This window comes from Mangifera indica, unplaced genomic scaffold, assembly GCF_011075055.1.
Source record: "Mangifera indica cultivar Alphonso unplaced genomic scaffold, CATAS_Mindica_2.1 Un_0005, whole genome shotgun sequence".
In the NCBI taxonomy this organism is placed as follows: domain Eukaryota; kingdom Viridiplantae; phylum Streptophyta; class Magnoliopsida; order Sapindales; family Anacardiaceae; genus Mangifera; species Mangifera indica.
In genome coordinates this window covers 778,395-792,246 of record NW_025401097.1, presented here as the reverse complement: position 1 = coordinate 792,246, position 13,852 = coordinate 778,395, and the positions used below count along the sequence as shown (strand labels likewise).

Below are 13,852 nucleotides of genomic sequence, written 5' to 3'. Positions count from 1 at the left end.
TTTGTGTGTGTGTTTCATCACCATGTCATTTTTTGTAGCTTGCTTTGGTGTGTGTGTGTTTCATTATCATATCATTTTTTGAAACTTTCTTTGTGTGTGTGTGTGTGTGTATGTGTTTCATTACCATATCGTTTTTTGAAGTGATATTATGTGTACCCACTTTTAAGTACACAAATAATGTATTAGCATATAATTGGATGTCACATTATCCTTAATTCAAAATCAATCAATTATTTAATGACACACATTAAACGTGTACCCATTTATACACCAAAGTTGATATAAATAGTTTTATTGCATTTTTTGAAGCTTGCTTTTTTGTGTGTGTGTGTTGAAGCTTGCACAAGAATATTTGTCTCTATGTGTGTGTTTACTTACCACATCATTTTTTTAAGCTTGCTTAAGAATATGTGTGTGTGTGTGCGCGCGCTCGCGTGCATGTGTTTGTAAGTTTTAAATGGAATATCAAGCAATGTTGTTTTCATTACCATATCATTTTTTAAAGTTTGCTTAAGAATATTTGGGTGTTTTGAGTCCTATACTAATAGTGTTGAAACTTTCAATTTTAGAGGCTTATATTGTAATCTAAACAAAACAAAATTATAATTTTTTTGTCCAATTTGATTTTGTTTGAAACACAAAATGGTTTGGTTCAATTTAAGATAACTGATTTTTTTTATTTGGTTTAAAAAATTTCCTAAACCATATCAAATCAAACCACACACACTCCTATCGAGCAGTATTATACAACATAGGTATTTAGAACAGTACCTAGTACAATTGAGCATATGATAATAACAATTAATTAAATATCGAAAAAGTAATTATATTTGTAAAATATGATATAGACAATGAAACAAATATATCCGTACAAGTTTGTAAATGTGATTTTTCATCATCAACTAATATACATGATTTATATCCTTGATGCAAACTAAACTAAGGTGATAGCAATTAAAATCTGGATAGACTTTGATGTTTACTTCTATATAATATAAATATAGAAGAAATAATCGAGGAATAAAAAAATGGGATACAAGATTTTTAATGTGATCCCACCAGTCAGAAAGCATACATTCAGGCTGTAATTATTAGTTTAGACGTATTCTATAGAGAATGAATACGAGGAACAATATGAGCTTGACTATGTCTAATCTCTAGTTTTTCTGTCAGGATCTTCGTTCGCAGATAGTCCATTTTTAGGACTATTGTGGAAAAATTACATTCAATTTAAGATATACAGGAGATACATTATTTAAGTAAGATTCTAAATATTTATTCCTATAATATTTGAACTAAAAGTGAATATATACACTGGACCTATCTAGATTGGGAAAGTGTAGATAACTTCCTATTAAGGATAAGGAGAAAAATTCTTATAGAAAATTTTGGACAGATTAAGTATACTTGTATTTTATAAGAGTATGCATGGTTTGAAAACCATATCAAACAGATTGATACTTACTAACCAAAACAGTTTTGATTCACTCGAAAATAGTTTTTAAAGTTAAACCACTTTAGACTAGACTAAACCATTTAAACTATCTAATTAAACAAAATAAAAAAACCGAGTTTGACCCAATTAACATAAAAAATAATTTATTTAGATTCATTACTAATTGAACTCAAGACCTTATTTATCAATTTTGAACATGTATAGCATCAAACTAAATTTATTTCATTAGAACTTTTAAAGAAAAGTCTATGTTCGAGTCTCTGTCACGCTTATGAAACCCTTTAATTAATTATTTATCAAAAAAAAGTTTAATTTACAATAAAACTATATATATACACTTCGACTATATAAAATGAGTATATAAATTATATATCATCATATGATTGGGTAATTTTGAATTAAAAATAAAATAACACTCAATCACATGATGACATATCGTTATATACCTTTTTTGTGTACTCAAAGGATATACATGTAGCATTGCTTTTTATTTTAATACCAAAATATTTCAAATTATATATTTAATGATAAATTATACAAAATTATTTTGAATATTATTTTTTAAATAGTTAAATGGTTCAACCACTAGTCAATCGGTCCAACCACCGGTTGAACCAGACCGCCTTCTCCATTGGGTCAATGTCTATTTTGATTTTAAAAACATTGGGAGTGAGATAAAGTTTTACTTAATTTGTGAGTCGTTATGATTTGGCACTATCTATGTTGCCCTGACACAAAAAAAAGTGGTGTCAAGCCTACAGGCTTATTGGGTTGTGTCTCAAGCTGTGAGATAAGGCTTGTAGGCCAGCCTAGTATGACCCAAAAAAAATATTAAAATTTATACTTTTTATAAAATATTTAAAAAATCATAATTAGTGAATCGTTCTGCAAAAACACATAGGTTAGCCCGCTAAGGGGCCATGGGGACACAAGTGTAGAGGTCTTGTGTTTTTGTCACACTAGCCCAACAAGAAGGCTCATCCCAAGCACATGGGCCCAATGAACCATGCCAGACCGGCCGGCCCACAAACACCTTTATTACAAACAATTATAAGAAAAAATTATTACTTCTAAAAACTAAAGCCTCATCTGCACCTTTCCATGGTTTCTACTTGTATACTGCATATATTAGGTCGCATTTCTGCAATTTCAGTCATTGTTACTCCATTTCAGCTGTTTTTGCTGCTGAAAACACACAAAACACAATTACTATGACTAGTAATTATAAGTATAAAATTATCTCTTCTAAGTAACTTCATTAACACTTCAATTGAAGAAAATTGCTTTACAATCTTCACAACTATGCCTTTACTTGTAGCCTACCTTCAATGCATGATCTTGGTCTTTATTTTCTTTCTTGTTATTAATTTTTACAGAAAGAGAAACAAGCTGGTCCTCCGCCACTTGCCCATCTTCGGAATTTTGCCTGAAGTGCTTTTTGATTTCCACCTCTTCCATGACAAACTCAGTAAAATTTTGAGGACTAGAAAGGGCACAATTCTCATCAATTACTGGCTCTCCCCTTACAATATCTTAATCACTAGTGATCCTGCCAATGTTCACTACATGCTCACCACAAACTTCTCAAGATATCCCAAAGGTTCTGAATGGCGAAAGCGATTCGACGTTTTTGGCCGTGGCCTTTTCAATTCTGATTTTGAAGAATGGACGCTACAGAGAAAAGCTGCCCGTGGATTCTTTACTCACACGAAATTTCATCAGCTCACTGCAAAAATCGTCCCGGAAATTATTGAGAAGGGAGTCATCCCTGTTTTGGAATACGCCTGTAAAAATAATTTACAAGTGGATTTGCAGGATTTGTTGAAGAGGTATGCATTTGATTATGCGACGATTATCGCCACCGGATGTAACCCGAAATCTCTTTCTATTGGAATGCCGGAAATTCCATTTTCAAAGGCGTTTGCTGATGCGGGTGAAGCGATATTTTTCAGGCATTTTGTACCGGAAACGCTGTGGAAGTTGCAAAGATGGTTGAGAATTGGCAAAGAAAGAAAATACAGAGATGGGTGGAGGGTTATTAATGAGTTTTACCAGAATCTTCTGGTTAAACAAGATGAACCCAGAAAAGATGAAGAGAGTTTCAATGTCCTGAACCTTTACCTGAACCGAAATGCTATCGTTCTACCTAGAGATAATGATGAGGAGATCATGAGAGACAACGTAATCAGCATCATTTTCGCCGGCGAAGACACAACAAGTACTGCACTTACTTGGTTCTTCTGGTTGGTCTCACAGAACCCGAAAGCTATCAGCAAAATCAGAGAAGAAATTAAACTCAATGCAACGCCAAAAGACGCCAACAAGGGCGATGAGGATCGTCCTCGTTTGTTCAATTTCGATGAGCTGAGCAACCTTGTTTATCTGCATGCAGCTTTATGCGAATCCCTGAGGCTGTTCCCCTCGATTCCTTATGAAACCAGGACGCCAACACAGCAAGACCAGCTTCCAAGCGGGCATAGAGTGAACGAGAAGACATTTGTGATAATTTGTGCGTATGCAATGGGGAGAATGGAGACGGTGTGGGGCGAAGACTGCTATGAATTCAAGCCGGAGAGATGGATAACAGACGATGGAGGGATTAAGCATGAGCCATCGCACAAGTTTTTTGCCTTCAGTACGAGGCCAAGAATGTGTCTGGGCAAAGAAATTGCTTTTGTTATAATGAAAGCCATTGCAGCAGCTATAATATATAACTATGATATTCAAGTGCTAGAAAATCCGCCTGTGATTCCTAGTCTCAGTATCAGTTTACGCATGAAACATGGATTAATGGTTAAGATTAATAGGAAATCGTACTGAGAATAGATCAAAAGTTATTTCGAAACAACTAAAAAGTGTAAAAGATTAATTAAATATTAATCAATATGATTACAGATTTATCAATACTTTATTATAATTTTTATTTTTTTTAAATTATAACTGGTATATACGTGTAACTCCATATTTTTATTTAATTTTAGCCTACTTCAAAATCTATAATTCTCCACATAATCATATTTAACAGTTCATAATTAAATTGTTAAACTGGCATAGCAAATATCGTTTAATTCATTCCAGAACCATTGATTAGAATGTTTCAAAAAACTAATTAAAAAAATTATGTCTACATTTGAGTCAAAATTTTCAATTGATGTGGTCTTAGTTTATATCTTACTAGTAGGGCCAAAAGACTTAATCCCACCAAGGTTTACTCAATTAACAAAATCTCATCAGTTAATTTTGAAGAATCAAAATATCTATCCGTCGTCTAATTCAGTTAATGTTTTCGGATAATTTGATTATAAAGTATTGATTTACTATTTTTTTCATGTATTGACCAAATACCCTTTTTTTTCAAAGAAAAACCATCATCCTCATCTCATGTGCATCTTGCTTAGATTTACCAGTAGCATATTCTCTTATACTTCTTCAACAAGGCAAAAGGAAAATACCAACACAATACAGAAACACCTCCAAATCTTTGATTAACTATTTATTTGCTATTCCAAATTTATCATTTTGCTTAACTTGCTGTTCTATCTAACATGATAAAATACTGTACCACGGTTCATGAACCGCCGGTTTCGGTTCGGAACCACCGGTTCACGGTTCGAAAATATAAGGACCCTAAACCGAAACCATAACAGGACGATTCGTCCACGGTTCGGAACCGCCGGTTCTGGTTCATGGCCCCGGTTCGGAACCGATGGTTTCGGTTCGAAACCGATATTGAACAATCAATTCTAATACATGATCTTGATTTAATTTTTAAATTATTAATTACAATAATTGAAAATTAAAAGAAAGGCTTGGACTTAATTACAATAAATAAAATTAATTATATAAATAATTATATGATTAATTATAAAAGATAATAAATAAATTTAATTATAGAAATAAATTCTATAATTAATTATGAATTATATAAAAAAAATTAAAATTGAAATTGAAATTAATAAAAAATTAAGAAAGAATTTAATTAAATTTAAGAAAATTTGATTGAATTGAAAGATTGAGAAAATATTAAGAGTTTAAAGAATGAGAATGAGAGTTTGAAGGATTGAGTGAGAGAGTAGAAAGATTGAAATTTCAGAGAATAGAATTTGGAGGAGTATATATAGGAAAAAACTTTTTTAAAACAAATTAAAAATAGGAGGGGTGAATTGAGATTCAGAGAAATTGCAGGGGACCAAGTCCCCTGATTTTCTCTGAAAATTGCAGGGGATTGGTCCCCCGCAATTTTTCCTTCAAAAGGCAATGGTTCCCTGCGCAGGAACCGTTGCCTTTTTAAATAAAATTCAAAAAAATTTCAAAAAAATTTCAAATTTTTTTCGGTTCAGCACAGTAAATCATCGGTTTATAAACCGGTGTGAATCGGCAATTCCACGGTTCCAATTTATGTGAACCGGAACCGAACCGTAGAGCCACGGTTTCGGTTCCAGTTCATTCCGGTTCCGGGTCTGCCGGTTCCGGTTCCGGGTTTATCCGGGCTGGTTTCGGTCCGGTTCACTGGCCAAACCGGCCCGTGGCCAGGTCTACTGTACCATGATCATCTTTCATCTTCACCTGCGGGCTGCACTTGGTAGTTTTCTAGGGAAATTTATATGTTTACCATGTAGAAAATAACAAAAGATTAATGTGATGTAAATGTCAATAATAGCTACAAAACTTCAAGAAAAATACCATATGCGTTTTACATCAACCCATCTGGAAAACATAATCTTATTTCTTCAATATTTTCACGTACAACCCAGTTGACTCCACAATATGACAAAGAAATGGTAGGAATTGATTTATGAAGATAACTATGTTTGGAGAATAAACTACTGATTTTTTATTCATGAATGAATTTAAAATATATAAATTGTTTCTAATTTATACACTCTACAATTAACAGACTCTCCATTCATGCATAAAATTCTCCTTGAATAAACTTCCACTATTGCATAAACAAATTCCAACTACCATATAAAATTATCCCTAAATAGACTCTCATTACTGCATAAAATTATCCTTAAATAGGCTCCCACTACTTGCACTATAGAGTAAATTACTTTTTTATTTAAATCTCACTTTTGAATTGGTCATGACCCAAAATAATAAAAACATAAAAATACTTATTAATAGAAAATAATATCAGCATGTAAGTTGCACTAATTTATAATACTCCCCATTAGTGCAAACTTATGATCAATAACTCCAAGACTAGCTCTGAAATTTTCAAATTTAACCTTTGGTAAAGCCTTTGTAAATATGTTTGTAATTTGATCATTGGTAAGAACCTCTTTCAACTCAATTTCTTGGTTCAATACTTTTTCTAGAACAAAGTGGTGTTGAACTTCAATATGTTTTTTTCGCCCATGAAAGATTGGATTTGAAGCAAGTCTAATTGCACTTTCATTGTTACAATAAATCTGCATCACATAATCAACTTTACAAAAAATATTATTCATCAAACACGTTAACCAAATGCATTCTTGGGTAGCCATTGTTATTGCCATGTATTCGGCTTCAGTGCTAGACAAAGCAACAATAGATTGTTTCTTGTTGCACCATGAAACAATAGTTAAACCAGTATTGAAACAATACCCTAAAGTTAAATAATGATCAATTGCATCACCTACCCAATCTGCATCAATAAATCCTCTCAACAAGAAATTATTGTCTTTCATGTACATAAGACCATATGCAAGAGAACTTTTTACATAACATAAAATTCTTTTTGCAGCATCTAAATGAGGAGTTCTTGGACTTTGCATAAATTAAGAGATAATATCAACTGATTATGCAATATCTGGTCTTGTGATAGTTAGATAAATTAAACTACCAACAAGTTGTCAAAATCTTTTTGCATCCTTTAACAAATTACCTTCCTCTTTCTTCAACTTGAGATAAGGCTCCATAGGAGTACTCATTTCTTTTGACTCACCCATGCCAAAACACTCCAAAAGGCTCTAAGCATAACTTCTTTGAGATATAAAAAATCTCTGATCTAATTTCTCCACTTCTAGGCCAAGAAAACATCCAACCTCACCCAAATCTTTCATTTCAAACCGAATGGACAAATTAAACTGCAACTAAGAAATTTCAGCTTCATTATCTTATATAATTATCATGTCATCTACATACAATAAAACCAGCAAATGCATCTTTGATTCTAATTTTACAAATAAATTAGAATCTGAATTAGAAACTTTAAATCCACAAAAGATAAAGTATTGAGCATCTTTACCATACCAGGCACGTGGTGCTTGTTTAAGACCATATAACACCTTCTTTAATTGACACACATGGTGGGGAAATTGCTCAGAGGATAATTCTTGGGGTTGTTCCATGAATACTTCATGATCTAGCTCATAACTTCCAACCTTTAATGGTGTTCTTTACATCAAGTCGTCATAACTTCCAGCCTTTAAAGGTAGTAAATGAAAAAATTACTCTCACAATTACCAATTTTGCCACTAGACTGAAAGTCTCTTCATAATCTAATCTATAACTTTGAAAGAAACCACATGTAACTAGACAAGTTTTATGTCTATCAATTGTCCTCTCTGATTTCTTCTTTAGCCGATAAATCCATTTGTAGGTGACTAACTTACAATTTTCTAGTTTTGACATAAACTCCCAAGTTTCATTTTTCTTTAATACTTCATTTTCTTCTAACATTGTTGTTTCCCATTCTCAATAACCCTTAGCTTTCTCATAACATGTTGGTTCTCCTTTATTACAAGTTTCAGTAAAGAAGCATGAAGTCACAGTGTAGTTATTGAGTTGTACTTCATAATCTTTAAAGTAATCCAGTTGTTTTTTTTTTTTTTTTCTTCCTTGGTGATTTTTTGATTGTTTGCCCAGTTTCTTTTGAACTTGAAGCATTCAATTCTAAGGTTAAAGATTCATCAATTCTTGTAGAATCATTATTACAAGATGTCTATGAATTAGTTTGAAGGAATGACTCCAAATTTCATTGATCATCATCATAAGCTGCACTTTTAACAATCAGATTTTGGGCAAAAAACCAAAATGACACCTAATAAAATACAACATCTCTAGATGTGATGAATTTTTTCGTCTTTGGATCCATGCATCTCAATCCTTTCCTATATGGGTCATAGCCAATAAAGACACACTTCTTTACTTTCGGATCAAGTTGGTTCGATTAGCTTTAGGGATATGAACATAACAAATAGAACCAAAAACGCTAAAATAGTTCACATTTGGTTTTACATTGTACACAATTTCAAATGGAGATTTTTCTTTACCTAGTCAAGAAGGCAACCTATTTATCACGTGACATGCACATTGAACTACTTCTCCCTAGAGTTTCAAAGCATGTTCATAACATACACAGTATGATTGTATGACAAAAACAAGCATATAATAGAAGAAATTTGTGTAAAAATTACTTATTTCTTAGTTAATTTTTTGTTTAATTCTTCTAGTATAAATGAAGTTGAGTCTTGAAACCACAAGACCTCTTAAAAAAACCACACCCTAACTAACTAGAGAGAGAAGCCAAATTTGAGAGGTTTTGTGATAGTGAATTTTGTTCAAAATGAAATTTGTGTATTAAACAAGATAATGTTTGTCTTTTAATACAAGGCTTTTATATAACAATTTCTAAATTGCTCACATTCCCTTTATGCAAAGTAATAACTATTCAAAAACTCTTGATATAAATCTTATTCATATCTTTGGCCGATACAATATCTCATTTAATATTTCAACACCTCAAAATGTTATATTTACATTCATAGTTAATTTCATATGAAATAACTTTATTACTCTTGGAAAGTATTTGTCATCATCGGATAATCAATTTTCTCATTTTGCTATCTAATCGCTCAAGTTTTTGTCTGTAACCTTTAAGGTTCATTGTGGTCTAACCATGAGGTCAAAATCGATTTTTTCAAAAAATGTGTCTAAAAGCTCATCAACTATAGTAAATATCCAAAAAAAGGTTATAGTACCGTAGTCTTTAACCCCATAATAAGGACAAACTCTATAGAACCTTTTTTCTGATTGTACTTGTTATATAGTAAAATCTCTCTATTATTGAATCTCAATTAAGGACGGGTTGATGGTATGTCAAAACTCCAACCTTAATAGTTTATCAAATCATCAATTAATATATTCGAAACATGTTATCACAAATAACCTATTGTGTGACTTTCTATATACTTTGGCTAGATATTTATGTTTCTAATATTTATCGACATTCATCTAGGAACTCAAAATCAAATTATTTTGAGCCAACCAATTCCTTTTTGACTATCACTGGTTTCCGCATACCAAAAACATATGACCAATCTGACTTATTATACATGACATGAATAGCCTTGTACATGACACCATATGAAACATATACATTTGTATCAAATTCAATTGTGACATCCCAAATTTAAGGATCAATGGTACATTACTACAATCTTACGATAAATCATTTACTAAACTTTAAATATCCATGTGATTCATCATAACCAGTAATGTTCGAAAAATAGTTCACTAATTGCTAATCCACTTTATTGCCCTAATGATATAACTTTTCATAATTACCTGCACTAATATCATCTCATAATAGTCAACAAAGACATTGTGATACCCTTAGGCGAATCCCACATCGACAAAACACGGGAGAGATGCTAGGTCTGTCTATGTATCCCACATTGGTTAGTGGTGAAAGAATTTGAGTGGTTAAATAGTCTGTAAGCTTCTTAACTGTTAAGACGCGTTTTGGGTTGCAAAACCCAGAAGCAAACCCATGATGGATTGTGTGTCCAAAGTGGACAATATCTTGACAGTGGGCCGGGTTATTGGACCAAGGTTGTTACAAATGGTATCAGAGCAGCTTCATGTGTCCTCTTGAACGATGGTGGGGCAAACCTCAACGAGGACGCTGAGTCCTGTAATGGGGGTGTATGTGATACCCTTAGACGAATCCCACATCGACAATGCACAGGAGAGATGCTAGGTCTGTCTATGTATCCCACATTGGTTAGTGGTGGGAGAATTTGAGTGGTTAAATAGTCTGTGAGCTCCTTAAATGTTAAGATGTGTTTTTGGTTGTAAAGCTCAGAAGCAAACCCATGATGGACTATGTGTCCAAAGTGAACAATATCTTGACAATGGGTCAGATTATTGGACTAGGGTTGTTACAAACATTCAACATGTCTCTTATACTATGTCATTGCCCCATTGGCATCAGGTACGTAAGGAACACTTTGATGATTCGATCTTCTAAAGATTTATGCCATCTAGACAATTTACATGTATGCAATATATTTAATGAATAAATAAATAATGTGAAGCAAAATATACGTATGAAAATTCAGAGTTGAGTTGGGTGTACGAATTATTAAAGTTGAAGCGTCCAATTAAAATTTGTTATATTCAGACATAAAAGTTTAGCAAGAAGATGTACAATTAAAGTTTTAGGGGTGCATGTAAGATACTTAGGGTGTAAGTGAAATATTTTAAACTTTAAGGGAGTGAGAAAAATAAAATATTTTGGAAAAATATTAAGGGGTTTATTTTGTAAAAATAAAAGGTTTAAGGAGGTACCTAAAATCGTCTACCTATTAATAACTGAAAACTAACAGAAAATGTGACCAATTTGGATCGAACTCTCTCTGTTCACTGTCTCTGGAACCATTTAAAAGGAAAAAAGCAGACCCTAGCTAGCCAGACCCAGATTCTAAAGATGTCTGGGGAAGAAGAAGAGAATGCGGCCGAGCTTAAGATCGGAGAGGGTAAATATTTTTACTTCTATAGCTCTGTTAGAAATGTTGGGGAAAAAATTGTGATGTTTTCTCTTTTATTATTTGTTTAATCAGAATTTTTGAGGGCCAAGTGTTTGATGAATTGTGAAGTTGCTTTGATTCTTGAACACAAGTATGAGCAGCTTCAGCAGACGTCTGATGATCCCATGAATCAAGTCTCCCAGTTAGTATCTCATCGTTTATTATATATTATTTATTTTTATTCCATTTGTTTGTGATTTAAATGGGCTATTTGGGATATTTACAATTTAATTTTGTCTTGAAATTTGGTGTCGAAATCAGATTTTTTTTTATTTCTTAGGATGGGTTAAAGATTATGTTAATAGAAGAAAAATTATCCTAGGATTGATGGGTTTCTTTTGTTTTATAAAGATAAAATGTAATTTGAGTTGCAGCCTTCTTGATTGAAATCTACATTATGAATATTATGTAAAAGGAATGTTTAATTAGGGTTCAGCAAAGGGCGATTTTGATAGTAAGTTTGTTTTGGCAGTTTCAAAAACTTGTAGGTTATTAAAAATACATAGATTAATAATTAAGGGTTGATCTTAAGGAATTTGCATGCATTGAAGTTTCTCAGGTTCTCTTTGGTTTTCCTGGTTTTTCTTAGATAATGCTGCCGGGGAATCATTAAAGATTGTGAGACTTGTGACTTTTGTCATCAAATGCGGTAGTCAGAGATTCTAATTTATTTTAATAACAAGATTCTCTTTGTAATAATTTTTCAGGGTGTTTGAGAAATCACTGCAGTATGTGAAGCGCTTCAGTCGATATAAGAATCCTGATGCTGTCAGACAAGTAAGAGAGTATCCTTCAAGTTGATGAATGATACATGTTTAATTTATTATGGGCTCCTGCTTAAGTTTATGCAAGCATGTTTCATACACACATACCAATTCGTGAATGTTCATGATAAAGAAGATTGATGAACTATGTTGCTTCTCTAATAACATTGATAAAAGAGAATCTTTAAGCTCTGACTCAGTTGACCAAGATTGTTATTTTAGTTTGAGGTTGGTGGCACGACTTTCTTGGTTCCTTCCCATATTTGAGAAGTTAATATGATGAAATTTTTTTGCTGTTTGGAAAATGGAATGTTCTTTCCCACTTACTTTCAGCCCTTGTTTGGGATATGGAATGTTTTTTGCTGAAATTGCTAACATGTGAGATGTTCAGTTTTTCTCAAATTTGGGTTGTTTAAGAACCAAATCTCTTACAATTCTTTTCAGACCACTCTTATACATCTCTTCTAACTTTGATAGACCAGTCGCCTTGCTTAAGGAAGGTTTCTTCCCTCCTTTTGATTTTTAACATCACTGATCTGACCACAATGACTTGCAAAAGCAATTATGGAGTTAATCACTCGAATTTTTAGTGAATGGCTGAGATAGTTTACCTTCCCTTTTCTGTTTTTAAATTGTTCTGCTTCATTTGACCATGCATGTTAAATTTGAAGAGCTTACTTATTTTTATGAATTGATTCACTGTTCAATTAACAATACTGCCAACGTATCATTTAATTTGTGGAGTTCTGAAAAAGTACTAAGGTAATTCCTTTATGGAGGAAAGGTGTTTTCTGTTAATTAAGTGATGACAGGTTTTGTTTAATTTTCTTCTTGAATCATTTGCATCTTCCAATCAACAATGTTGATCTTAAATGGTTTTCAGAATCCTGAGTAGATACCAGTTGGCTGAATTCGAGGTAAAGTGCCTCTAAATTTGTAAACTAGGATTTGTTTTTTCATCTTACGTTTTATACCTCCAAATTTGTGATTTACGCTTGTTTTTGCAGCTATGTGTGCTTGGCAACCTGTGTCCTGAAACTGTGGAGGAAGCCATCGCTATGGTACCTTCTATCAAGGTATACTTTGATCACAGACTGCTCATTTCTTTCATCATTCTAGCATGTCACATCCCCTCCATTCGTTTTATTTTTTATTCGGAGAGGAAATTATATTAAGTACAAATGAAAAAAGCAATAAAGGTGGTGTACCTTCTTTAAATGGTACCATCTAATGATGAGAAAGAATTTTCTATGATTTCATGCCCTTTTTTTTTTTTTTGGTCTCTCTTCAAAAAATGTCCCATTAGCCAAATGCTAGCTTTTGACTCTCCAATTCGTCTATGGAGTTTATTAATGCATTACCCTCTACCTAAGCATCACTTATGTTTCCAGACCAAAGGGCGTGCTCACGATGATGAGGCAATTGAGAAAATGGTGAATGACCTGTCACTAATCAAGAAGTTTGAGTAGCTTTCTGAGACATTTGAGGCCTCCCTGAGTTATTATTGTTGTAATGTTAGAATACAGCTTGCTATATCGCCATAGATCAACATTGTTATGGTTTTCCTCTACTTTTATTTTATGAATCTGTATATCTTACTAAATGATAATGGAATCTCAAGTCTGTATTCATTCCCCTTGATTAAACGTGTCATCCAGTGATGGTGGCAATGGAATTAAATTATTCTGAATAAAATTTTAGAGAATTATTGCTTTAAACCTTCATTCCTGCTAATGCATGTAACCTACTGAATAAAACTTTGGGGTTCTTTCGTATATATGTTGAGCTGGCCTAAGAGAGCTGTAATAATATTGTAAGCAATGTATTTAAAATCA

General features: G+C 32.7%; 2 protein-coding genes across 2 annotated transcripts; both read left to right on the top strand.

The window, feature by feature from the left end:
• The first annotated feature begins 2,758 nt into the window (after nt 1-2,758).
• On the top strand, nt 2,759-4,276 carry LOC123205427 (alkane hydroxylase MAH1-like). Its single transcript, XM_044622376.1, has one exon. The coding sequence runs from the start codon at nt 2,759-2,761 to the stop codon at nt 4,274-4,276; it is 1,518 nt and encodes a 505-aa protein (XP_044478311.1).
• Nucleotides 4,277-11,041: 6,765 nt separating this feature from the next.
• Nucleotides 11,042-13,735, top strand: LOC123205429 (DNA-directed RNA polymerase II subunit 4-like). The gene is made up of 6 exons (XM_044622378.1): nt 11,042-11,202; nt 11,287-11,395; nt 11,961-12,038; nt 12,901-12,934; nt 13,025-13,093; nt 13,409-13,735. The coding sequence occupies exons 1-6, from the start codon at nt 11,154-11,156 to the stop codon at nt 13,484-13,486; spliced, it is 417 nt and encodes a 138-aa protein (XP_044478313.1). The 5' UTR covers nt 11,042-11,153; the 3' UTR covers nt 13,487-13,735.
• Nucleotides 13,736-13,852: the final 117 nt, after the last annotated feature.